The following is a 27,141-nucleotide window of genomic DNA, read 5'->3' on the forward strand; positions in this document are numbered from 1 at the left end:
GCAGTTGTTCTGTGTTTTTCTAAGGCTACACCAATAGCATCAACAAGCTGTCAAGTAGCGTGGGGTGAGGCCACTTGAGGAAAACTCTTTCCAATTCCCACCTGAACTCAGAGCCTGGTCAGATTTCAGGTCAGATCCAGAGAAAGAGGAAGCTCAGAGCCAGAACCAGTAGTGGAAACAGTACACCCATAAGGTCCACAGGTCTCTGAACTTTAGGGAAGGTGATGCTGGAGTTTTCAGCTTCAAGGTGACTTTGCCAAGGTAAGTTCAGTTCCTTGAAATGCCTGACATTTTAAGAAATAGAAAATTAAGCTTGCCCCAAACTGGCCTTCCTCTGCACCAGTTGTTTCAGTTTCACTTGTGATTAAGCAATGAAACTTAAAACTACCCACCCCATCTCTGAATACCAGAGCAGTCAGCTACTCCACTCAGTAGAAGCTAGGCTGACAGTACAGACCATGGCCTTCATGCAGGTCTCAGAGACCCCCAGTCCTGTGCAAACCTGTGTGCTGATCTTCATTTTCACCGTGCTCCTGCAATCCTTTTGTGTGTCAGTGACTTACGTGTACTTCACCAATGAGCTGAAGCAGGTGAGTTCAAAGCATTGGATCCTGAGCAACCTAGGATTTCTATGTCCCTCTTATTAACTCATGTTTACTCCTCTTTGAAGACTTATTGGAGAGACTGTTCCTTTTTCTTTCTTCTGGGATTGTGTGAACCAAATGCAGTGAATTGAACTGATTCTACCAATTACCAGGAGAGCAAGCAACAAAACTCCTGGGGTAGTTTTGTCTTTCCAAATATTTGTTTGTAACATTAGCATTTGCTATTATTGAGTGCTTTCTACTAAATGCTTTAGAGCTCTTAAATCTTTATTCTTAGCAGCAGCAGCTGCTGCAGGGTAGAACTGTGCCTGCCTTTTTCCATCCTTAGACCTCTGGAAATTTTTGCAGTTTCTTTATAGTAGAGGTAAACAGGCTCCTTAAATATGTGTTGGATGAGTAAATAGACCATATAAATCTAATGGAATCTAATCTACAGAGAGCAGCAATCAACCCAAAACAAATGTTGTAGCCTAGCTGGGATGAATCACAGTATACTTTAGAGACTACAGAAAACTGGATTTAGGCACTAGCCAAAAATGTGCTCTTGGTTGATCATTCACACTTCAGAAATGTTTATTAATGCCAGGATCTTCCTCCTATTATTATTTGATATATCTTTAGTTATTTTCTGGAACATCATTGCATAAATAATCATACTTTAGAAAGTTAGCAAGTGGGGCCAGAAATGCATAGCACAGCAGTAGGGCGTTTGCCTTGTATGCAGCTGATCCAGAACAGACCGTGGTTCGAATCCCAGTATCCCATATAATCCCCTGACCCTGCCAGGAGCAATATCTGAGTGCAGAGCAAGGAGTAACCCCTGAGTGTTTTTGGGTGTGCCCCCCCCAAATTTAGCAAGTCAGAACCAAGACTTGAAATGCTTTCAGGTTTGTTTTTTCTACTCTTCAGAAATGCAATCAGGGGCCAGAGAGATAGCACAGCGGTAGGGCATTTTGCCTTGCAAGTGGTTGAGCCAGGACCAACATTGGTTCAAATCCTGGCATCCCATGTGATCCCCCATGTCTGCCAGGAGCGATTTCTAAGCACAGAGCCAGGAGTAAACCCTGAGTGCTGCTGGCAAGGTAAAGCTTTTGAATCCAAGTATTAAGTAGGTTCTCAATATATTACAGACATTATAATTCTTATTGAGAAATCTCTAGAAGATAACTCTCTTGATGAAGAAAATTTGCAAGGCAAATGAAATTTGATTCTCCTAAGAAATCTTTATAAATTTGGAAAAGGATTTTCACATTAGGGTTAATTGCCTGATACAGGACACAGGTTCTAAATGGGATAACAAACATTTGCAGAAGAAAAAGTGAGTTGTTATGGTGAGGATCATAGAGAACTGGTTAAAGTTGAATGGCACCTTCACAGAAGCCTTGCAAACAGGAACAATAAACATGGGTGTGGCTTCTGAAGACTCTGGGTGTCTGGAGAAGTTTTATGACAAGTTTTTTTTTTTTAACAAGTTTTATAATCTCTTACTATGGAATCATAGCTGATGAGAAAAAAAGTAGTAGTACCTTCTCTACCAATCTCCACAAATGAGAATTTAAGCTTTTTGTAGTTTATAGAAAATGATTGTCAGTAACTAAAGTCTGGGCAGGAAAGAGGAGCAACATTTTCAACTAAAAATTTCCTAGTTGTCAGCAAAGGTGTCCACTCTGCAGATCTCAAGTCTACCAAGGTCTGCATGGCTCTGATCTCAGTCACACCTATTAATAGCAGTGGGGCTCCATTTACAAATTCAAAGACTCTCAAACAGAAGAGTAGGCACCAGGTGCAAAACCTGTCTCTTCTTTCAAAAGCTGAACATGCAAATAGCACACATATCCCTCTGCTCCACACCCAGATGTAGTTAGCAAAAGAATACCCTACCTGAAATGTTCTGAAGGAGATTTACATTTTAATGAGGGAAGGATGCAGAAAGGAAGAAGGGAGTGAGATGCTGAGTAAGCATCACCAACCATTCTTGGAAGGAACACAGAACTCTCTACCCATGTATGTGAGTAGTCATTAGTCATCATCATTGGCTGAGGAATGGAGGTGAGACTACCAAATATGATCATGCAAGTAACCTGCAAGAGAGGAAGAGTGGATGGGGGATTTCTCACTGGGTCTATACTGTTCAGAAATCTAAATTTAGGCATAAAATTTTCTAGAAGAAAACCACTTAATGTCCACAATTCTAATTTCGAAATGGTAGGATATTCCTTTTTTTTTTTTTTTTTTTGTATTTTAGTTTAGGGACATTCCTAGTACTGATCAATGTCTATTCCAGGCTTGGTGCTGAGGAACCAATCTTGGCAGTTCCCAAAGGACCATAAATTAGAAGGGATGGAGCACATGCAACGTACTTAGCACTAAGTCCCTGGTCCCTCCTTTTTTTAAAAAAAATTATATACTACCTGGAGCACATATCACAAGGTATTTGTGATATGCAATTTAAGATTTTCATAGCAGATATAAAGTTTGCAATATTTTTATGGAGTCTCAAAAGAAAGTGAATATACACAAAACTGCCTAAACATAGTAGCCTATTTTCAACCCTGAATCCAGAGCCCCTCATCCTAAGGTTGATCAGGAAGTAGTATTGAGTGGTTTTGGTGGAGTTTTCAGTTTGTTTAAGAAAAGTTCACTTTAGGACAAAGGCCAAGAGGTCTCAGGTGCTTTGGTGGTGTTAAAAAGGACAGAACTAAATATCTAAGCCAGAGTCAATAATAATAATAATAATAATAATAATAATAATATCATATTGGCCCAGAAACATTGTATGTCTGAAGCCCAACTATGAAGAACTTGTAAATCATAATGCTTTTAATAAAAATTAAAAGAAATAAACATTCACCAGGTTAAAAAAAGAGTTTACTTTATTTTTCTATGTTTTCCATGTCACCTGTATAATCCATGCTGAGACAGGTTCCACCTGTTGGGGGGAAAAGAAAACACATTCTTTCACCTTTTGAATTATGTATATATTTATATTTATATTTGTATATTTATGTATATATATTATGTGTATATAAAAATGTGTGTATATATACATATATATTTTTTGGTTTTTGGGTCACACCTGGCAGCGCTCAGGGGTTACTTCTGACTCTGTGCTTAAAAATCGCTCCTGGCAGGCTCAGAGGACCAATATGGGATGCCGGGATTCGAACCACTGTCCTTCTGCCTGGAAGGCAAACGCCCTACTTCCATTATATCTCTCCGGCCCCAAAATGTGTATATTTTTGATCTAACAACTTGATGTGCCTCTTCCTGTTAAAGCTGGACTGTATCCAATAAAAACTACTTGCCTTCCTGGAACTCCCCTACTCACCCACACACACACACACACATTTCTTGACCCTTGTGGCCAGATCTTCCTCTGCCATTCTTTCACCCAACCCCCAACCAGTTTGTTTCTAAACCACATGTAATATGAATATAGAGAGCAAAACAACAAATGAATCAAATAAAATAAAACAAAACTTTAGACTCTAAGACTAACTAATAAATGGTTACCAGAAGGGAAGAGGTAAGGCTGTTTATCTGATTGATTGTATAATGAAGGTTAGAATAGAAATCTCAGTGATAAACTTAATTATAGTATTTATACATGTTGATTTTTGACATGCTTTAAGTTTTTATTTTCTTTATTTTTAAACTTTATTTATTGATTGGCTGTTGGGCCACACCCAGCGGTGCTCAGGGGGTCACTCCTAGCTCTGCACTTAGAAATCATCCCTGGCAGGCTGGAGGAACCATATGGATGCTGGGAATCGAACCAGGTCTCTCCCAGGTCAGTGTCATGCAAGGCAAACAACCCACCACTATGCTATTTCTCCAGTCCCTAAGTTTTTATTTTTATTTATTTTTAGTAAAATTTAATTGAATCACCATGAGATACACTGCTAAAAAGTTGTTCATGATTGAGTTTCAGTCATACAATGTTCAACACCTTCCTTTCACCAATGCACATTTCCTGCCACCAAAGTCTTCAGTTTCCCTCCCCTTTCTCTCCTCTATGGCAGACATTTTTCTTCAGTTTTCTGCCCTTTCCTCTTCTCTATGGCAGACATTTTCTCCCCACCAATTAGTTTTTTTCTTTTAGGCATTGTGCTCTATAATATTGTTACTGAAAGGGTATTATACATATCACTAGATCTCCTTTCATCACCCACTTCTTGTCCAGAGTGATCATTTTCAACTATCATTGTCATAGTGGTTTCTTCTCTGCTCTAACTGCATTCTCTTCTTTGTGGTAAGCTCCCTACCACGGACCACTCTTCTTGGCTCTTGTCCTTACTGTCTTTAGCATATTATTACTGAATTATTATTTTTATATCCTACAAATGAGTGTGACCATCCTATGTTTATCCCTATTTCTTTGACTCATTTTGCTTAGCATCATACCCTCCATATCCATCTATATATAAGGAACTTTTATGAATTCATTTTTCCTAAAAGCTGTTTAGTATTTCATTGTGTAAATTTACCACTGTTTCTTTATTTCCTCATGTTTTCTCAGACACATGGGTTGTTTCTGGCTATTGGGAATAGTGTTGCAATGAACATGAGTAGAAAGGGCTTTTTGCATTGTATTTTTGGGTCACTAGCAGTATTTCTGGGTCAGATGGGAGCTCAATTTCTGATTTTTGAGGAATGTCCATATTGTTTTCTAAAAATGATGGACCAGACTACATTATCACTAATGGTAGATGAAAGCCCCTTTCTCCCCTCATCTGCACTACTGATTGTTTTGTTTTTTTTTGGGGGGGGGGAGGTGCATATCTAGCGATGCTCAGGGGTTACTCCTGGCTCTGCACTCAGAAATTACTCCTGACAGTGTGCTCAGAGGATCATATGGCATGCCAGTGTTTGAATCCTGGTCAGCCACGAGCAAGGCAAATGCCCAGCCCCCTGCTTTTTTTTTTTTATGTGCATTTGTCTTTTGGGAGATGAAAAGCTATATGTAAAGTCCCTTTCTTTTATTTTTTCCTTCAAAGCCATTATATCTTGTTGATTTTTAGCCTGGTTGATTTATGAAGAGTTGACAGATAAGTGTTGAAGTCTCCAACTACTATTCTGTTGCTCTTGATGTCTTTAGCAATGGCTTTAAGTATTTTTCTGGTCCTCCTTTGGGTACATATAATGTTCAGACGTGTGATTTCTTCCTGATATACATATTCCTTGATTATTAAGAAATGACCCTCTTCATCTCTTATAACCTTTTGAGCCTCAAGTGTATGCCATCTGATGTTAGTATGGCCACTACAGTGTTTTTTTTTTTTTTTTTTTTTTTGATTTTTGGGTTACACCTGGCAGTGCTCAGGGGTTACTTCTGGCTCTATGCTCAGAAATCACCCCTGGCAGGCACAGGGGACTATTTGGGATGCTGGGATTTGAACCACCGACCTTCTGCATGAAAGGCAAACACCCTATCTCCATGCTATCTCTCTGGCCCCCACTACAGCCTTTTTTGAAGGAGTTGTTTGCTTGAAGGATTTTCTTCCCACCTTGACTTTGAGTCTGTATTTGCTCTTATTTAAATAAATGTGTTTTAACAGGCAGCAGAATGTTGGACTCAATTTTTTGATCCACTTTTCCATTCTGAGTTTCCTCATTGGTGCATATAGTATATTGATTTTGAGACAGATTATTGTCATGGAATTTGTGTGCTTTTGGATTTGTCTTATCTGAATGTACCCTATTCAGTTTCTTCATTTTAAGGTTGATTTTGACTCTATAAATTTCCTGAGCTGTTGTTTACCTGTGAGGCTTTGTATTCCTTCAAATCTGAATTAGATTCTGTCTGGGTAAAGTATTCTTATAGAGGCACTCATTTTGTTGAGTATTTTCCCACTATATTCCACCACTACATTTGGGCCAGAAGAGTTGCTTTTGGTAAATTTGCTGTAAACCTTAAGTATATTCCTGCTGCGGACTTTTTATCCTGATAAGATAAAGATTCCCTAAACAAAACTTAGTGGATTCTTTTTCCCACTGGGAATCAAGCGGAAGCACGAAGCGGCTGAATATGAAATATGAATTATGAAGTATGAAATAAATGAGACCACACAGAATTACATGGTGAAAACAAGAGGTAGAGGCCAGAGGCTTTATCGGGCCTATATATATAGATGGATTTTTGGGCGTAGCCAGGGAGAAAGGAAAAGGGGATGAACCAATGAGATCAAAGCTAGAATTAGCATATGAAGAAACAGGTAAGGAGAAACCAGATACCTTTAAGGAAATGGGGGGAGAGAGAGAGATCACAAAAGAGCTCAACAGGAGACTTTTGGTGGGCTTTGGTAACTGTATTTTCTTTGTTAGAAATACTGAGGCCTGATTTCTAATAATGGTCAAAAATAAAGAGAGAGATAGTTACAGCCACGTTTAGAATTATAGCCAAACAATCCACGCAAAGGGTCAACTGATTTGACTACTCTAAGCGGGCCTTTTTGGCAAACGATTCTTTTTCAGGAGTGCACTACACCTAAGAAGGCTAAAAAACACTTCTGATGTGTGCCCTTCCAAGTGGGGTGTGACATATTCCTTTGTATATAAGTACCTGTTTTGATTTTTGTCACTTTGAGTATTCAATCTTTATGATTTTCATCATTCTGATTGGGATGTGGTTTAGGGTATTTTTATTTGGGTCTCTTTTAGCTAATACTCTTCAGACATCCAGGATGTGGGTATATACACTGGGAATTTCTCAACAATGATGACATTTACTGTTGTTTCTTTTTTTTTTTTTTTTTTTGGTTTTTAGTTTTTGGGCCACACCCGGCGGTGCTCAGGGGTTACTCCTGAGCAAATGCTCAGAAATAGCTCCTGGCAGGCACGGGGAACCATATGGGACACCGGGATTCGAACCAACCACCTTTGGTCCTAGATTGGCTCCTTGCAAGGCAAACGCTGCTGTGCTATCTCTCCGGGCCCTACTGTTGTTTCTTAATAGGAGTTTTCTTCATAGCTCTCTGGGACCCCAATGATTCTTATGTTGTTTCTGTTGAATTTATCCCAAAGTTCTATTGTCACTTGTTCACTTATTTTGAGGCTTTTTTTCATGTTGTGTTGTCTGGAGTTTTTCTGCTCTTCATCTTTGAATCCAGTGATTCAATCTCCAGCAGTTGTTATTCTGCTGCTAGATCCTTCTAATGAATTTTTCGTTTCACCTACCAAGCTTTTCAGTTCAGAAATTTCTTGTTTCTGCTTTCATGTCCTCTGTGGGTTGTTTTTTTGTTTGTTTTTGTTTTTGTTTGGGGGAGTTTGGTTTTTGGGCCACACTCAGTGATGCTCAGAGGTTACTCCTGGCCCTGCACTCAAAAATCTCTCCTGGGTTGGGGGACCATATAGGATGCTGGAGGATCGAACCTCAGTCCGTCCTAGGTCAATGCGTGCAAGGCAAATGCTCTAACGCTGCGCTACCGCTCTCTCCCCCTTCTTGTGTTTTATTGGCAGTACATTTCATTGTTGGGTTTTTTTTGTTTATTTTTTTTTGGGGGGGTCTTGTTGAATATCCTAAGTATTTTCACTCTGAACTCCATTTCAGAGAGGTTATATAGGGGGTTACTAATGATTGAATCTGCAGAATTGCAATCTTTACCCAAAAATTGTAGTGGGTTTTTGCACTGTTTTGACATGGTTTCTTTTGAAGACTCAGGTCAGGGTGCTTCTTTCCTAAATCAATGTCAGCCTTCCCCCACTGCCAGGGAGGTCTCAGAAGCTTGTATGGGCTTCTGATATACAAGCTCCCTTCAGGTCTCAGAGGAGCTTGTATATCAGTGAGAGAGAATCTTATGACCTTGTGAGTGTCTAATTTCTAGGGAGGCTATTTCCCTGTGCATGGTTTCTAACCTAGTGGGTGGGCTGAAATTCATTCTTTAGTGCAGATCCTGCTGCTTTCCTGCCACTGCCACTCCCTACTGGTTTCCCTCCTGCTCTTACCTGTTGATTTTTAATGACTCTTACCTGAAAATTATATGACATTATAATGCACTGTTAGTTCAATAACAAAAAAATAAAGCTTGGGACTGGATAAATAGTACAATGGATAGAATGCTTGCCTTGCATGTGACTGACCCTCTTTCAATTCCCACAACCCCATATGATGCCCTCCCAGTCCAGCCAAGAGTGACTCCTGAGCTCCAAATTCGGAATAAGCCCTGAGCACTTCTGGGTGTGGGCCCTCAAATAAACAAACAAAATAAATAAAGAAACCATAAATGATTAATTTCCTTCCTTGGAAAAACTCTTTAATTTTCAAGAAAATTATAAGGGCAAACATATGCTATAGAAGAGATTGACAGTTGTAAGTAGTGTTAAATAAATGCTAATTTCATTGTAGGTCATATCTACCCTCAGGAGCCCTAAACTCTGTTCTTAGCCTGATTATTTTTTCAACCTATTATAATGTTTATTTTTAATTTTTTCTTTTTATTTAAACACCATGTTTACAAAGTTGTTTATGATTGAGCTTCAGTCTTACAATGTACACCACCCTTCACTCTTACACAGTTCCCACCACCACTGTCCCCAGTTTTCCTCCCAGTCTCTCCCCTGCCTACCTCTAGGGTAGGCATTTTACACCCTCTTGCCTGCCCTTTCTCCCCTCCTTTATTTCCTTTTTGACACTGGAGTTTGCACTATTGTTGTTTTGTTTGTTTGTTTGTTTTGTTTTGGGCCACACCCGGCAGTGCTCAGGGGTTACTCCTGGCTGTCTGCTCAGAAATAGCTCCTGGCAGGCACGGGGGACCATATGGGACACCAGGATTTGAACCAACCACCTTAGGTCCTGAGTCGGCTGCTTGCAAGGCAAACACCGCTGTGCTATCTCCCCGGTTGCACTATTGTTAATAAAGGGGTATCATACATGTCACTTTATCCTCTCTCAGCACCAAGTTTTTGTCCAGAGTGATCAGTTCCAACTAACATTGCTATAATGAATCCTCTACTATAACTGCACTGATCCTCACTATTTCTACTAAGAGAATAATTTATTCTTAAAAAATTTTAAATTGGAAAAAGTTAAACATTTATTTAAAAATAAAATATTGCTTTATGCCAATATATATGAAAAAAATTGTCTCACTTCAGTACTTTTGCACTTGAGAAACTTTGACCTGATGCCCAAAGAATACCTGATGAAGTAGCCTGTAATTCTGCCTGAGACCTCTCAGGACCATTTAGCTGATTTGGAATGTAGTTGTCCCTTTATATAGAGGAGCAGGGCACCATTAAGTTTAATCCCTCCTTTAAGCTTCAGTTCTCTATAACCTTAAGTAATAGATTTCTTAGAATAGTCATTCCCCATTTATTTCCCCAAAGAAAGGCAATTCAGATATATATTTTAACCAGGAAATAGCAGGTCATTGAACCCAGTTGTTACAAATAAAAACAGTAACTGAAACAGAAAGCAAAAAACCAAACAATGCTTCTGACCACGTGTGCTTTTCCTGTTTTTCTTTGTAAGATTAAACAATTACTAGCCTGAAGTTATTGTGGATGATTTGGTTCGTGTGTGTGTGTGTGTGTGTGTGTGTGTGTGTGACATTAATCTGAGGTTGGAGCCAGAGTACAGCAGGTAAGGTACTTGCCTTGCAAGCAGTTGACCCAAGTTCTATTGCTGGCATCTCATATGGTTCCCTAAAATAACTCCTGAGTGCAGAGCCAGGAGCAGAGCAGTGTTGAACATGGTCCCAAACAAAACATAGCAAAATAAAACTAAACAAGGCCTGTTACAATGTGGTCATTGATCATGTTTACTGTCATTCAGAAGGTGGATCACACTTTCTAAGGATATGTCAAGCCTCTACCTATAAATTCCTTGCTAGTGTAAACATTTAATGAGCAACTTCTGGTTCCAAGTAGCAATGGTTTCAAGGAGTTCTATTTTGCTAAGTAGAGGAGCAGAAATCACAATAATAGAATTATCTCAATGAAATTCAAATTAAGAAAAAGAATTTATGCTCCCCTTCCCAAATTGGCTGTTTTTTTTAAATTTAGAATCCTGTAATACACAAATAATTCTCTATTTTCTTTGTTCTTACATAGTAATTGCCCACCTTTAGAGTGGCATCCCCTCTTTGTCAGAGTTGGAAGGCACCTCAAAGAACAACAGAACCTTCTCTGTAATTCAAATGAAGGACAGACTCAAACAAAAAGAAGCCATAAGTTGAAGTGCACACACTAATGGCAGGGGCAGTGTGACTCAGGATATGGGATCCACCAGTATCCTTTCACCTTATCCAACTTCTTACATTTATGCAAAGGACAAAAGACAGCATTCTTAAGTTTCTTTCATAGCATAAACTCAACCAAAGAGCCATGACTCAATGATCTTTCATTAGCTCTGTTGTTTTAACTTCTAAATGGATAAAAATAAGAATTGATCCAGGATAGACAGACTATTGTTCAAATCCTGTGCCTGCCAAGAGCGATTTCTGAGCTCAGAGCCAGGAGTAATTCCTGAGTGCTGCTGGGTTAGACCCCAAAGAAACAAAAACAAACAAACAAAAACAAACAAAACTCAAAACACCTTTAGGGCCAGAGTGATAGCACAGTGGTAGGACATTTGCCTTGCATACAGCTGACCCAGGATGGACTGGGTTCAAACCCTGGCATCCCATATGGTTCCCGGAGCCTGCCAGGAGCGATTTCTGAGTGCAGAGTCAGGAGTAACCCCTGAGGACAGCTGGGTGTGGCCCCCAAAAGCAATAATAATAATAATGATGATACTGATAATAAAAGAAGAAGAATTGCATGTAACTGATATTGTGTGATTTCCCTCAACCCAGATAAAGGAAAAGTACTCCAGAAGTAGCATTGCCTGTTTGCTCACAGAAGATGACAACTTTTGGGATCCAAATGATGAAAAGAGTAAGAGCAATCCCTGCTGGGAAGTTAAGTGGCAACTTGATCAGCACATTAAAAAAGTAAGTGGACTGCCAGGTAACTTCTACAGCTTCATGGAAGTTCAAAGGGAAAGGAATGTTTAAAAGAATTTTAAAAGAATGTTTAAAAAGTATTTAACTCCTCCTTTAGCAAAAGAATAAATAGGTCCAGAGTATTTAAGTGATTCACCCTAAATTTATAGAACCAGGAAAAAGTTGAACACCCCAAAATAGTGTCACCTGTAGTCCATGCCTTTCTCTTAACATTCCCTCAGAAGTCCAACCTTTTTATCTTACATTGTGGAAAATAAGACACAAAAAGAGCAATGTGTTCACGACTCCACAGCAATAAAAGATGTGTAGTATTGTTCTTTTTTTTAAGTTCTGAAGACAAAAGAGGTGAAATAATAGCATTTTATATTCTTCTCACATTGTTTTTCTCCAGAATTAATTAATTTATTTCCATATGCTTATAAAGATGAAGAGAAAGGGCCTGGAGAGATAGCACAGAGGCGTTTGCCTTGCAAGCAGCCAATCCAGGACCAAAGGTGATTGGTTCGAATCCCGGTGTCCCATATGGTCCCCCGTGCCTGTCAGGAGCTATTTCTGAGCAGACAGCCAAGAGTAATCCCTGAGCACCGCTGGGTGTGGCCCAAAAACCCAAAAACCCAAAAAAAAAAAAAAAAGATGAAGAGAAAAGGAAGAGGGATAAAAGAATTTTTTTGAGAAATTGAAGATAACAAAAACCTCAATTTACAATTCGTAAATGACAGATATACCTGTCATTCTCTCTGTTAGATAAAATATTATCTACTGATAGAACTTGCTTAAATAGAATCTCTAGCAAAAACATGTCAGCAATATTTTGTCATTAAATTTTACTGGTGATTTTTATGTCAAACCAAGTAGAGCTTTGTTTTTCCACTCAGGCTGCTTCTTCATTGTGACACATCTTTAATAATATTTACCTACACCTTTCTGGCACAGGTCAGATAAGATAATGAATATAAAAAGACTATACACTCTATGAAGCCCATCATTACTTTAATGAAGCACACTAAAGTAAACAAGTGAAGACATTCTCAGAATGGGAAAAAGACAGGTTTTAGTTGTGATTGTAAGTCTATAGTTAGTCTGTCTCCTCATCATTAGGATACTCATTTATAACCCTAAGTTTTCTCTCAGCCAACCCCAGTTATTGCTGTTAAAGTTATTTCTCTGAGGAATGAATTCAGAATTCAGGGAGTCCTAGAAACACCTCTTATTTTATCTCTTCTTCAACTTGTTTGGAGAGTACTGTTTCCTCTTTGAAGATGCCTGGAGCCTAGAGTTGGTCTTGTGCCAGGAACCTTCAGGGGTCGGGTCTTTTTGTATTTAGACCAAGGTTATTTCTTTCCATGTCCCTCATATTTTGGTGGGCCTATGCAAACAACAATTGCCACTCTAACACCATTTTTGCGGTGCTCCTTTGACTCTAATCTTTAAAAAGAACCCACTTAAGATTTGAGGTTAACTTAAGCTAATATGCATGAATATGGAAATGTAAAAAAAATGCTATGCCTATAATGTCTAAGGAGTTATGTAAGTTTTATGGCTTTAGATTGCCTTGTGTGCTGTTAAGAAATATTACAGTGTGTTACAATCTTAATGTTCTTTGGATGAAATTTCAAAGTTGGGATATCAGCAAGGGGACTTCTGAGAATTATGTTATGTATTGTCCTTCCATTGTAACTTTACCTTGTCCTCTTTCTTTGCATCCTTGTTCTCATAATTAAAATAAAAAAAAATTAAAAAAAAAAAAGAAACTGTGGTATATATATACACAATGGAACATTATTCAGCCATCAGGTGAGATGAAGTCATGAAATTTTTCTATACATGGATGTATATGGAATCTATTATGCTGAGTGAAATAAGTCAGACACACACACACACACACACACACACACACACACACACAGAATAGTCTCACTCATCTATGGGTTTTAAGAAAAAATAAAAGACATTATTGAAATAATTTCCAGAGATGAGGGCCAGAAGGACCAGCTCACGATATGAAGCTCACCACAAAGAGTAGTGAGTATAATTAGAGAAATAACTACACTGAGAACTAACATAACAATGCCAATGAATGAAGGAAGAGGGAAGTAGAAAGTCTATCTCCAATACAGGTGGGGGTGGGAAAAAGATGGGGGTACTGATGATGAGAATGTTGCACTGATGAAGGAGGGTGTTCCTTTTATGACATGACTACAATCATGTTGTAATCATGGTGTTTAAATAAAGATATTATTTTTAAAAACGAAAAAAGCACCTCTCTTTGTATTTGGGTGTCTTGAAAGTTTGGCCTGGGGCAGGGAGTGTGAGGAGGTTGCCCACAAGCCGAACTGTAGCAATTATGACTCCATTATCTTAAAGGACAAGAAGCTGAGATATGGGATACTATATTTCTTTGGACATGGGTGCCAGGTGAGAAAAAATAAGAACTTCAGAACTCTTCAACTAAATGCTAGGGTGTGGGAGAAGTATTGGGTGTGGATTTTGTGCTCTCTTTTCCTGCCATTCTCCCTCTCTTTTACATTCTACATCCTGTCTCTCACAGAAATGGGCAGAGAATATGGAGAAATAGTGACAATGTAGGAAGGAGTGAATTTTAGTTGGGGTGCCACCATTAACTGAGTAGATAATACCAGTAAACATCTAATGTCTATTGCTGATATTACCTCATAAAAACTGTTGGGGAGGAATTTCATTTTTAAATAGATAGGAAATTAAGTAATGTGAGTAAATTGTCCCAGGCATAGTAATTGACAGATTGGAATGAAATTTATCTGTCCATATGTAATGTCTTTTATTTTGCTTCCTACACTTTATGAATCATCTTGCTCAGTCGCTATTGATTTTCCTCCTTTTTTCCCCCCATTTCAGATCCAAATAGGTCAAAGTTGAGGTGGGGTGAAGAGGGAGGTTCAGTGGGGGATGTGGGTGGGAAGGAGGAAGAAAGAGTATTGAGTGTCCAATATTCTCTTCTTTCTCATATACAATGACCACTGAATGACCGACATCTTGTTATTCAAACTCTCTGGATCTAAACCATGTGATGGGAAAAGAATTTGCCAAGACCAAGATAGTTTAAGCAAGAGCAAAGCAAATTTATTGAAGAGTTACTATACTGTTTTGATGAATAGTGGAAGCATCCAAAGAATGAAATTGGTCCAACATTCTAAGGGAATACCTTTTATAGCATATACTGGGTCTGCTTTGGTGGAAACATTCTGCTTTCTGTACTTATTCCTGAGAGGGAGCAAGCAGTATACCAAATTTGGGAGAGAAAGTAAATGATACATACAATATTCTAAGCTATTCATAAAATAGTAGAAATGCATATACTTTGGATGAACTATAAAATTTTCTGAGCCAGTCATGTAGAAATGATCAAATGTACATAATTTAAGCATATTCCAGGAAGAGTATTGTGGGTAATTCTAGGAATCTGAGTGGCAGATACACAGGATGAATATTTTGCTGGGCCATATTGGTAAAACAGGGGTGCCTAGGACAGTTCCAGAAACTGTGGGGTACACTGGAGCAGTAGTGGGACCTATAGAACCGTTAGGACACAGCTGATAATCTTAAAAAGGAATGTCTCAGTCTGCCAGTCCTTTAAATTGGGGGTTTAAGGTAGGTATAGTTTTTAGGGATCTTTGGCCAGATCACTTCACAGGTCCTCAATTATCTAAGGTCTGAGGCTTAAGGCAGAGAGAAAAACAGAACTCTGACTTGGGGTGGAACTAGAGTTCCAGGCAGTTGCAAAAAATGACATAACAAAGAACTTGATGGCAAAACCCTGGGAATGGGAGAGGTGACAGATTTAAATGACTGGATGAAGTGGAGAGCCTTGGGTTAGCCAAGTCAGAATCAGTAAACAGGCTGCTGTGTAGGTATCTGTGGCCATCATGAGAAAAAGGAAGTGAACCTTACATTTTGGAGCTAATGTAAAGCACCCATTCTCTGTTAAAAAGTTTGCTTATATACAACATGTGATCAGAACAGTAACCCCTCTCCACTAAGTGAAGTGATGCGACCCCTGGGACCCTGCCCGCAGGGTGGACTGAGGATCGCGAAGTAATTCATGGGTCACGAGCCGGATCTGACCTAAAAAGGAGGAAAGAGGCTGGGAAAGAAATGGGCTCTAGTCAAGCTTGCTGATCAAGAGCCAAAGTTTATTGAAAGGGGGCTAGCTTTTATAGCATGAGCAAAATACGGAAGTAACAGTTAGTACTTTTCCATGGCATCTATAGAAAAGTAGGGGGATCGTGCAGGATGGACTTTCCAGTTTTACATTATCTTTATGGGGCACAAACATTCTTTCACAATGGTAGCTTAACAGAATGTGTGATCTTATCTTAGCAACTCGGGCGGTTTACTGGAATATCTTGTGACCTTTGCTAACTGAACTATATGGCTGTTCTTTCCTTTAGGTCCATGGGGGAAATGCCACAGTGGCCACCTGTCACGTATACAGGCCTTATATTTCAGGCATCAGAGACTCGACTTTGCTCTCTAGCTCTATCAGCCTCCAACAAAGTGACATGGTTGCCACATCCGTTCTCCCCAGTGGCCTGGATAGCTTTGCTAACCAGCTGACTTCTTTCTCTTGTGCTGTCCCAAGATAAATTTTCAAGAGACCTTATGTAGAAACAGAACTATCTGGGACAGAAGAGGATCCTTCCTCACCATGTAGGGACAGCTGCTTCAGAAATCACCTGAAAAAATAGACAAACAAACAAACAAACAAAAAGAAAAACATTGTGCTTGAACAATGTGAAGCTTTTAGGTTACAATGTCCTCTTAGAATAAAAAAGAAGAGACATAACTTGGGATAATCTATTTTTAATATTAAGTTAAAATGAACAATGTTTTTTTTTGGGGGGGTCACACCTGGCAATGCCCAGGGGTAACTCCTGGCTCCATGCTCAGAAATCGCTCCTGGCAGGCTCAGGGGACCATATGGGATGCCGGGATTCGAACCACCAACCTTCTTCATGAAAGGCAAACGCCTTACCTCCATGCCATCTCTCTGGCCCCAAAATGAACAAGCTTTATTCATTATATCTTGCAGGTGCTTTTGAGAACTTATGAGGACTACTTTACTACACATCAAGGTAGTATTTTTATTGTTCTTTTCTCTCAACTTCATGACTGGATGAATAGTTTCTATCTTCTTTCTCTCTGTTCTCATCTATAGATCTCTCCTTTTCTGTTTGAATTTTTCTCTCATTGCAATGACAGTTATAAAGCTTTTAGTCAACTTTGACCCACCTGTTGCCATAATTTAATCTCAGCTTAATCTATGTTTCCAATGTGGATTTTTCTTTCACTTTTATTTCTTTAGTTATTTATCCATTTACCTTCTAATTGTTTGAAATAAACTGCTTAAGTTCTTTCTAGAACACAAGTGAAATTAAGAATAGGGGTCCCAATGTTACCCTCATGTGTATGTATATATGTGGGTAGGTGGCTACTGAAGTGAAATGTGCTAATATACAATTGAATATGTTAAGGCATAGTCCATTGGCAATTAAAAATCCATGCTGTTGAATTTTCACTACCTTAGATTAAACAGTAGTAATTAAAAGTAGCTCTTAAACAGTAGTAATTAATTAAAAAAACCCTTAAATTTAAATGACTTAAATTTACTACTATTTTGCCTGTTGCTCATCATCATTCCATGCTATTAGCTTATGAAGTTCTGATAACATTGGCAGAGACTTATGCACAGGAATACACTAGTATCCCTTTCAGAAAAAAAGATTTTAAAATATAAAAATTGTGAGTGATTTCTTTCTACTTTTAAGCTATCTATTCCAATAAGCTTTTCTCTCACTTAACAGCTACCACTTTCCTTTTTCAAAAATTAAGATCAAGGTCTGATCCCATGGCCTAAGCATTCTTTTTGATCATTTCACCAAAGACAAAAGCAGTAGTTAACAAATTGAGCACCCCACCTCTTCTCACAATCCAAACTAACAGTACAGCCTAGAGTAGATGCACTTTTTGGTGCAGCAAGAGGTTGTTCTTTTTCTTTCATCCCAATACGGTGTACAAATTATATTCTTTCCAATGTACCAAGACACCAAATACACATATTCTCAGGTTTCTTTTTTTGGGAGCCATTTGCTATAGCCTATAGGAAGTTGCTCTCTCTTGAACTTATTTATAAATATAGATGTTCCCATATCTTTATAATGATCTCAAATATGAGTTTATAATTGAATTCAGTTACTAATTATGTTTTTAAAGTGTTAAGGGATAGGAAGAATTACTTAAAATGAAGGTTAAAGATCTACCCGCTGTCTACCAAACCATGTGATCCCTAGCTCCGCGGGGGTGGGTAGAAAGATCCCTGGAACTTCCTTTAAACACACCTAAATGCATCCCGAGGATCCCCTCCCCCAACCTTCTTTCCTGGATTCCTCAGCAGTTGCCGTCAGAGTACGAACTTCTCACTCCTAGGAGAGGTTTGTGGGCCCTGTCCATACACCCTGCCCACTGACCCTGCCCATCCACTATATGGTCTTCCAAACCATATAGTTCTAGGCAGAGAGGACCTAGCATTTCTTTCCCTTAGAAAATGTACAGCCCAAAAACCAGAAGGAAAAAACCAATGAACTAGTTTGCAATATTTCTGTAATACTTAGATCATCTCACTTATCTACAATAAATAACCTTTAAAACAGATATCCATTTAACCAGCTTATACAAACAGTTCAATAGATCACTTTTTTAAACACCCTGAAACTACAGCATTCCAACCCAACAAATGCAAAGAACAATGGGGAAACTAAAAAACACCGGCATTTGGGGATATGGCGAGAAATCCTAGCAAATTTCCAAGTTCACCAAAACACATGAGCATTAGAGATGAGGACCTAAAATCAGCATTTAATGTCTTAGCAATAGAAATCAAGGAATCATTAGCCTGCAAAATTAAGAGATCTTAGATCAACAATTCAATCAACTCAAAAAAAAAAAAAAGAACTTTATCAGAAGATGAGAGAATCCATACAAATGGAACTAAGGAAACTGAAAAAACATGTTAGCAAGCATAGATAAAGTCAAAGCCAAAAATGACAAAACATTACAAGAAAATGTAAGGTACTTAATGAACAGAGAAAAAAGAAATAATCTACAATTTATAGGAATACTAGGAGTATAAGGGGAAAGGGGAAGAATAAGTAGTGAGGGGGATAATAGCAGAGAACTTTCTGACTCTCTGGAAAGAGACTCCTGTACAAATCTAAGAGACAAAAAATGCCAAACAAAATAGACCTCACCAGAACAATACCAAGCCATATAGTAATCTAAATGACAAAAAACAGTGAGAAGAACTCTTTAAAGCAGTAAGAGTGAAGAAAACCTCAAGTGTAAAGAAAAAAAAGAATCAAATCAGATCTTCCATTTAAAACAATCCAGCAAGAAAAGAGTGGAATGACATATTTAAACTACTGAATGAAAGAAACTTTCAACCTTGAGCCCACTACCCAGCAAAACTCTCATTTACATGGGAGGGAGGGTTAAAAATATTCTTGGACAAAAAAGAGCTCACAATATTTGCACTAAACAAACTAATTCTAAATTAACTACTTAGAGATCAATTACACACACAAAAAAAAACCCACCCAATTATTTTTTTTTTTGCTCAGAAAGGTTTTATTTCCTGTTAGGGCCCCCCATTCATCCCAAGGGGTGGCAGTGGGTTGGGGTGCAGTTCCCTGGGTATGAGCCAGTCACCCCAATGCTCAGTGTGGCTCTTTCTCTTTAAAAATAAAATTTTGTAAGTGTTCTATAAAAATGCTCTAGTTCCTAATCAAACACAGATAGAGGCCAGTGCAGCTGTTGGGGAGACCAGGAGGCTGAGGGCCAGAAAAACACCCAATTCTAACAACAATAAAAAAGCTCAACAGCATTTTTCTCTGTCAATAATTTTCTTAAATGTCAATAGACTAAACTCTCCCATAAAAAGGGACAAAGTAGTAGGTTGAACAAGGAAACAAAATCCAGATATCTTCTGCCTGCAGAAAACACATTTAAAAATTCAGGATAGATGCAGGTTCAGAGTAAAAGTTTGAAAACAATCATACAAGCCGCTGGAGTGGGGTGGGGAGAAGCTAAAACAGCCATACTAATATCATACCAAATTGCATTCAACTTCAAGAAAGTACTCAGAGACAATGATGGACACTAATTTACTAATCAGGGGAACATTAGGCCAACAAGTACTAACTCTGATAAAGATTTATACTCCAAATGCAGAGCCAGCAAAAATATGGGAGATTCCAACACACCATATTGCCACTAGACAAATCCACCAGACTAGCAAAGATATAAGAGCCCTCAATGAGAAACTAGAAGAACTAGGACTAATGGATCTATACGGGGCCTTTCATCCTCAAAAAGCTGGGTACACATTCTTCTCAAGTGCATATGAAGCCTTCTCTAGGATAGACCACGTTTTAGGACACAAGTCTAACTTACATGAAGTCACAAGTATAAGAATTATAACAAGCAACCTATCAGATCACAATGCAGTAGAGAACAAGATTGACTGTAAAAAAATGTAGAGAAAATTTAAAAACTGAAGACTAAATAGCATGCTGCTCAACAACAGCTGGATCAAAGAGGAAATCAAGGAAGAAATAAAGAGATTTCTTGAGATGAATGACAATGAAGAAACAAATTATCAAAATCTATGGGACACAACAAAAGCAGTAATTAGGAGGAAACTCATAACTAAACAGGCCTATGTTAGGAAAGAAGAAAAGTAGTCCCTGATTACCCTTTGAATCTGCAATATCTGTAGTTATTTCCCCCTTTTAATTTCTAATATGGTTTATCAAGTTTTCTTGTTTTATTTTTCTTCAAAAAACCAACTTCTGCTTTTGTTGATCTTTTGGATTGTTTTTTGGATTTTCACTTCACTGATTTCTGCTCTAGCTTTATTTCCTTCTGCCTACCTATTTTTGGTTCCTTTTGTTGATCATTTTCTAATTTTATAAGCTGTATCATTAAGCTATTCATGTAGGCCCCTTCTTCCTTCCTGATGTGTGCTTGCAAAGCTATACATTTACCTTTCGGTACCATTTTTGCTGTGTCCCATAAATTCTGATTATTTGTGTCTTCATTGTCATTTGTGTCCAGGAATTTTTTGCCCCACCCCCATGTCCAGGAATGTCTTGATTTCCTCTTTGATTTTATCTCTTACCCACTGGCTGTTCAGTAGTAAGTTGTTTAATTTCCAGGTGTTAAGGTTTTCCATCTGTGTCCCTTTGTAATTTACACCTAATTTCAGTGCCTTGTAATTAGTGATAGTAGTTTGCATGATTTCTATCCTCTTCATTTTATGGTATGTTTTATGGGTCAGCATGTGGTCTATCCTGGAGAATGACCTATATGCATTGGAATAAAATGTGTATCCAGGTTTCTGTGGATGGAGTGCCCTATATTTATCTATCTATCATCTATCTATCTATCTATCTATCTATCTATCTATCTATCTATCTATCTATCTATCTATCTATCTATCTATCTATCTATCTATCTATCTATCTATCTATCTATCTATCTATCTATCTATATCTATATCTATATCATCTATACTAGTCCAATTTCTTCCATTTCTCTTTTAGAGCTAGTCTATTTTTGTTGGGTTTCAGTCTGATTGACCTATCAAGGAGTGACATGGCAGTGTTGAAGCCTCCTACAATTATTGTACTGTTATTGAATCTTCTTTCATATTTGTCAACAATTGTATTAAATAATTTTCTGGTCCTTCATTGGGTGCGTATATGTTTAGGAGTGATTTCTTCCTGTTGTACATATCCCTTGATTAGTATGAAATGTCCATCTTTGTCTCTTATGACTTTTCTGTCTAAAGTTTGTGTTATCTGATATTAGTATGGCAACTCCAGTTTTTTCAAGGGTGTTGTTTGCTTAGCTGATTTTCCTCCAGCCTTTGATTTTGAATCTATGTTTGTTCTGACTATTCAGGCTTGTTTCTTGTAGGCACCAGAAGGTTGGATTCAGTTTTTGATCCATTTTGCCACTCTATGTCTCTTAGCTGATGAATTTAGTCCATTGACATTGAGAGAGAGAATTGTTGTAAGATTTAGTGCCATCTTTGTGTATAAGTTTGGTGTGTCGGTCAGTCTTATCTTAAAGTAGACCTTTCAGGGTTTTTTTAGGCTGGTTTTGAGTCTGCAAAGTTTCTGTGCTGTTGTTTATTCATAAAGCTATGCATACTTTCTTCAAACCTGAAAATGAGTCTGGCTGGGTCCAGTATTCTAGGAAAAGCATTCATTTCATTGAGTTTTATCACTATGTTCTACCACTGCCTTCTGACCTTGAGGGTTTCTTGTGACAGGTCTGCTGTAAATCTTAAGAATGCTACTTTGAATGTAATTTCCCTTTATGATCTTGCTGCTTTTAGTATTTTATCCCTATATGTGGGATTCATCATTGTGACTATGATGCGTCTTGGGATGCTATTTTTGGATCTCTTTTAGCTGGTACTCTTCTGGCACACGATTTGGTTGCATGCAGTCTTTATCTCTGGGAGTTTCTCTGTAATGATATCCTTGACTGCTGATTCTTCCTGGGAATGTTTTCTGGGTCTCTGAAACTCCAATGATTCTTATGTTATTTCTGTTGAGCTTATCAAAGATCTCTATTTTTATTGTTCACATTATTTGAGTAGTTTTTTTCATTGTCTGATCATTTGCTTTAAGGCTTTTTTCCTAATCTCTTCTGCTGTATGTAGTTGTTATACACCTCATCTTTCAGCTTATTGATTCTGTCCTCTGTTACCCTGTTGGAGAGGCTTTCCATTGAGGTTTTCAACTCATATACTAAGTTTTTCAGACATGTTATTTCAGTTTGGATTTTTCTGATTTCTTTTTTTTTTTTTTTTGTTTTTTTTTGGGTCACACCCAGCAATGCTCAGGGGTTATTCCTGGCTCTACGCTCAGAAATCACCCCCGGCAGGCTCGGGGGACCATATGGGATGCCGGGGTTTGAACCAGCGACCTTCCGCATGTAAGGCAACCGCCTTACCGCTGTGCTATCTCTCCGGCCCTTTTCTGATTTCTGTCTTCATATCCTCTTCATTCTTGTTTGTGTTCTGTTCAACTCAATCTATGCTTTCTTTGAGTTCTATGAAAATCCTCCATATTTTTTCTCTAAATTCCATACCTGAGAGACTCACTAGTTGAGTGGCAGTTTTCAGGTCATGAGAGTTGCCATCTTCATTCTCAATGTCTAGTGTTGGCCTGCATTGTTTTCCCATTGTCACACTTGTATAGTGGATTTTTCTTTGTGTTGTGGTGGTATTCACTGCCTAAAAGATGCACGTGACCACAAAGGGAAGTGGAGTTGCCACGCTCCTCTGGCTCCACCCTTTGTGTTTGGGATGCTCCCCTCTGAAGAAGATGAGCCCTCAGGGAGCAATGGCAGAGAGGAACTAAATCCCAGGAACAGAACAGCAGAGAGGGGGCCTGAGATGTCTGCCATGTTTCAGACCACACATCAGATAGCAGCCTCACTGTTTGTGGATAGGACACTCACCTCTGATGAAGATAAACTCTTAGGGAACAATGGTGGAGAGGAACTAAAATCCAGGTTGCAGAACAGCAGAGAGGAGGCCTGTGATGTTTACCATGTTTCAGGCCACACAGCATAGAGCAGCCCCTACATTATTATTATTATTATTATTATTATTATTATTATTATTATTATTATTATTATTATTACTACTACTACTGGTTTTTGGGTCACACCCAGCAGCATTCAGGGGCTACTCCTGGCTCTATGCTCAGAAATTGCCCCCAGCAGGCTTGGGGGACCATATGGGATGCCAGGATTCGAACCACCGTCCTTCTGCATGCAAGGTCAAACACCTTATCTCCATGCTATCTCTCCACCTCCCCAACATTATTATTAATGGCAAAATAATTGAAAGTATTTCTATTCCTAAGCTTGACCAAAAAGCCTACAGCATGGGGCCATGCTTGTTCCCCGTGTTGTTTGCTGAAGTTCTGGCTCCCAGAGAGGAGTTTGAATCCTTAATTATGCTGGGAGTTGTAAGTTCACCAGTCCCCTCCCTGCCCAGGTGCAGGATGGGGAAGGCCTGGGTCCTTTCTAAACTGCTCGCTGGAACCCACCTTGCTGTCTTCCTGCACAGGCGGCCAGGGGTAACCCCGGGGTCTGGGAGGCATGAGAGAGGAGTCTTTGAGGGGGCAGCTGAGGCTGCATCTTCCCCTAAGCTTGGCCAAAAAGCCTACAGCCTGAAGCCATGCTGTTCCCCATGTTGCCTGCTGAAGCTCTGACTCCCAGAAAGGAGTTTGCCTTCTGGACCCCAGGTGCTAGGCAAGGACCTGCACTGTCCCCATTCTTAATCAACATAGCATTAAAAATTCTAGCAATAACAATCAGACAGGAGGAGGAAATCAAAGGAATTCAAATAGAAAAAGAGGAAGTCAAACTACATCAAAAGTCTTAAAGATCTCACAGAAAAGCTTTTAGAAACAATAAAGCAACACAGCAAAGTGGGTGGCTACAAAGTCAATACACAAAACATAGTTGGGTTCCTTTATAAAATATAACAACTCAGAGGAGAAAGAGATCAAAGAATCTATCCCATTTAAAATAATGTTTAAACCTATCAAATTCCTAGGAATAACCTAACAAGAGAAGTGCGAGACTAATATCATGAAAACTTCAAAACACCTCAGAATGAAATTGAAGAGGACTAAGGAAATGGAAGAATATTCCATGCTTATTGGTTGGAAGAATCAATATTATCAAAATGACCATTTTACCTAAACTACTATATCGATTCAATGCAATCTCTATTCAAATTTAGATTTTATTCTTCAAGGACGTAGAATAATCAATTATAATATTTGTGTGGAACACAGAAAGACCTAGGCTAGCCAAATCTATATTGAAGAGCAAGAAACTGGAAGGCATTTCATCACCTAACTTGAAACTCTACTACAAAGTCATAGCGATCAAAACAGCATGGTATTGAAACAAAGACAGATTTTTCAGACCAATGGGTCAGAACAGAATATCCAGTAACAAATCATCAAGGAAACCCTCAACTAATTTTTGACACCTCAACTAAACCCAACAAACCCTCAACTAATTTTTGATAAAGGAGCCAAGAACTTGAAATGAAACCAAGACAGTCTCTTCAATAAATGGTGTTGTAAGAATTGGATGACCACTTGTAAGAAATTAAAGTTTGATTTATATTTCATACCTTACACAAAAATCATTTCAAAGTAGACTAACAATTTTGAGATCAGGCACAAAGCCATAAGTTCATTGAGGAAAGTATAGGCAGAACACTCCAAGATTTACACCTTAAAGAAGTCTTTGATAGTGCACCAAAGGCAAGAGCTACAGCATCAAACCTAAATAAATGAGTCCGCATCAAACTAGAAAGTTTCCATATGGCAAAAACAAACAAACAAACAAACAAAAACAAAAACATGGTCTAAAACTAAAAGATAGCTAACTGATTGGGAGAAAAATTTTGTGGTCAAATTTTGTGATATCTAGCATAAACAAAGTACTCACAAACTCTAACCCTAAAAAACTAAAACCCCATTAAAAATGGGGAGAAGAGGCATCCCCACGTGTGTGCACCTTATCTCAGCTGGTCGGCCAAGGCCCCCTGAGTGCCAACTCTAGTCCCCTGAGTGGCCTCATTTCTGCTACAACAAAATGAAAAAAATGAACCAAGAGAAGCTCGCCAAACTGCAGGCTCAAGTGTGCACTGGTGGGAAAGAAACTGCTCGCAGAAAGAAGGTGGTTCATAGGACAGCTACAGCAGATGATAAAAAACTTCAGTTCTCCCTGAAGAAGTTAGGAGTAAACAATATCTCTGGCATTGAGAAGGTGAATATGTTCACAAACCAAGGAACAGTGATCCACTTTAACAATCCTAAAGTTCATGCATCCCTGGCAGCAAACATTTTCATCATTACAGGCCATGCTGAGACAAAGAAACTGACAGAAATGTTTCCCAGCATCTTAAACCAGCTTGGTGCAGACAGTCTGACTAGTTTATGAAGACTGGCTGAAGCTCTACCCAAACAATCTGTGGATGGAAAGTACCACTTGCTACTGAAGAGGAGGGTGATGATGATGAAGTTCCAGATTGAAGCCTCATCCCCCACCCTTTCTCCCTAGGTAACTTGACCTTACCTGCAAGACCCTGCCCATTCCTGGGAGGGGTCTTGGAAAAGGTAGATAAGGTATGGACCAGAGGGGATTAGGCTTTTGGCTGGCTCTCGGGAGCTTCTGGTCTTTGGCCAGCATGGAGGTGAAAGGGAAGATGGCTGAACGGAATTAAGATGCAGGGTAGCTAAGAATGGCTGAATGCTTGAAAGGTTATGATATAGGCCACACACATGTGGTGAATAGGGCATGAATAAAGTTGATGCTTCCTGATGCCTGTATCTGGATGAGTCTGATTCCACCGTTCACCTAAACCTGGGACCCGCCAACTGAATGGGGGTTGCGGAGCCACGTGGCCTGGGATGGCAGAGAAAGATTCCTCCATCCATCGCCATCCAGCACTATCGTTATTTAATGCAACACCAGATCTCGTGGAGAATTTTGATGAGGCTTCCAAGAATGGAGCAAAACTGAATCATGTCAGCTTCTAAAGAGAACTTGAAAAAGTTACTGGGAGCTGCAATTTTATATTAGGACTGCTTTTTAAAATTTTGTTCAAGGATCTAATAAGATCTAGATCTAATATTTTTAAGCTCAAACTCCTTGGACACTGCAGCTCTTTTCAGTTTTTGCTTATATACAACTTATTATTTGCAGTTAATTAAGCTGAGGAAGCCTGGGAATAAAGTTTGAAACAAAGGTTAATAAAATTCTTTACCTAGTAAAAAAAAAAATGGGGAGAAGAAATAAATAGAAACATCTCCGAGGAAGACAACAGATAACCAACAGGCACATGAAAAATGCTCATCGTCGCTTATCATTAGGGAAATTCAAATCAGACAATGAGATATCATCTTACATTAGTGAGGATGGCACATATCAAAAATACAGGAAGCAACATCTATTGACAGGGTTGTGGTTAGAAAGGAATTCTCCTCTATTGCTGATAGGAATGCTGCCAGCTCCAACCCCTATGAAAAACAGTTTGGAGGGTTCTCAGTAAACTCAAAATTGAGGTGAAATACAACCAAGCAATCCTTCTTTTGCGTATCTACCTCCAGGATATAAAAACATTTGTCCATAAGGATATGTGCTCACCACAATTCATTGCTGCATTGAATACAATAGCTAAGATTTATAATCAACCTAGGTGTCCAACAACTGATGAGTGGATCACGAAGATGTGATATATATATACTAAGTAATGATGCAATCATGCAATTTTCTGCAACATGGGTAGAACAAGAATGTTAAATGAAGTAACAAAACTATGTTAAATGAAGTAAGTAAAAAAGAAGGATATATACAGAACCATATCCCTAATATGTGGTATTTAGAATAACTGCATGAAGAAACACAGTGGTCTAAATAGTAGATATCTTGAACATTGTAGATGCTAGGGT

At 38.7% G+C, this 27,141-nt stretch overlaps 2 protein-coding genes across 2 annotated transcripts in view; both read left to right on the forward strand.

Moving 5' to 3' along the window:
- Positions 1-452: 452 nt before the first annotated feature.
- The window catches only part of TNFSF10 (TNF superfamily member 10), a 37,136-nt gene continuing 10,447 nt past the window's right edge, over positions 453-27,141 (forward strand). The window contains exons 1-3 of the mRNA XM_049775207.1: positions 453-590; positions 11,399-11,536; positions 16,617-16,659. Coding sequence (XP_049631164.1) covers positions 459-590; positions 11,399-11,536; positions 16,617-16,659 — 313 coding nt within the window. The 5' untranslated portion in view covers positions 453-458. The remainder of the gene's footprint in view (positions 591-11,398; positions 11,537-16,616; positions 16,660-27,141) is intronic.
- On the forward strand, positions 25,283-25,630 carry LOC126011356 (transcription factor BTF3-like). Its single transcript, XM_049775122.1, has one exon. The coding sequence runs from the start codon at positions 25,283-25,285 to the stop codon at positions 25,628-25,630; it is 348 nt and encodes a 115-aa protein (XP_049631079.1).

The sequence above is a fragment of the Suncus etruscus genome, chromosome 6 (assembly GCF_024139225.1).
Source record: "Suncus etruscus isolate mSunEtr1 chromosome 6, mSunEtr1.pri.cur, whole genome shotgun sequence".
Lineage (NCBI taxonomy): Eukaryota > Metazoa > Chordata > Mammalia > Eulipotyphla > Soricidae > Suncus > Suncus etruscus.

Bases quoted from the DNA above. Each gene is read 5' to 3' on its own strand.
- LOC126011356 (XM_049775122.1), top strand. From the start codon at position 25,283: ATGAAAAAAATGAACCAAGAGAAGCTCGCCAAACTGCAGGCTCAAGTG.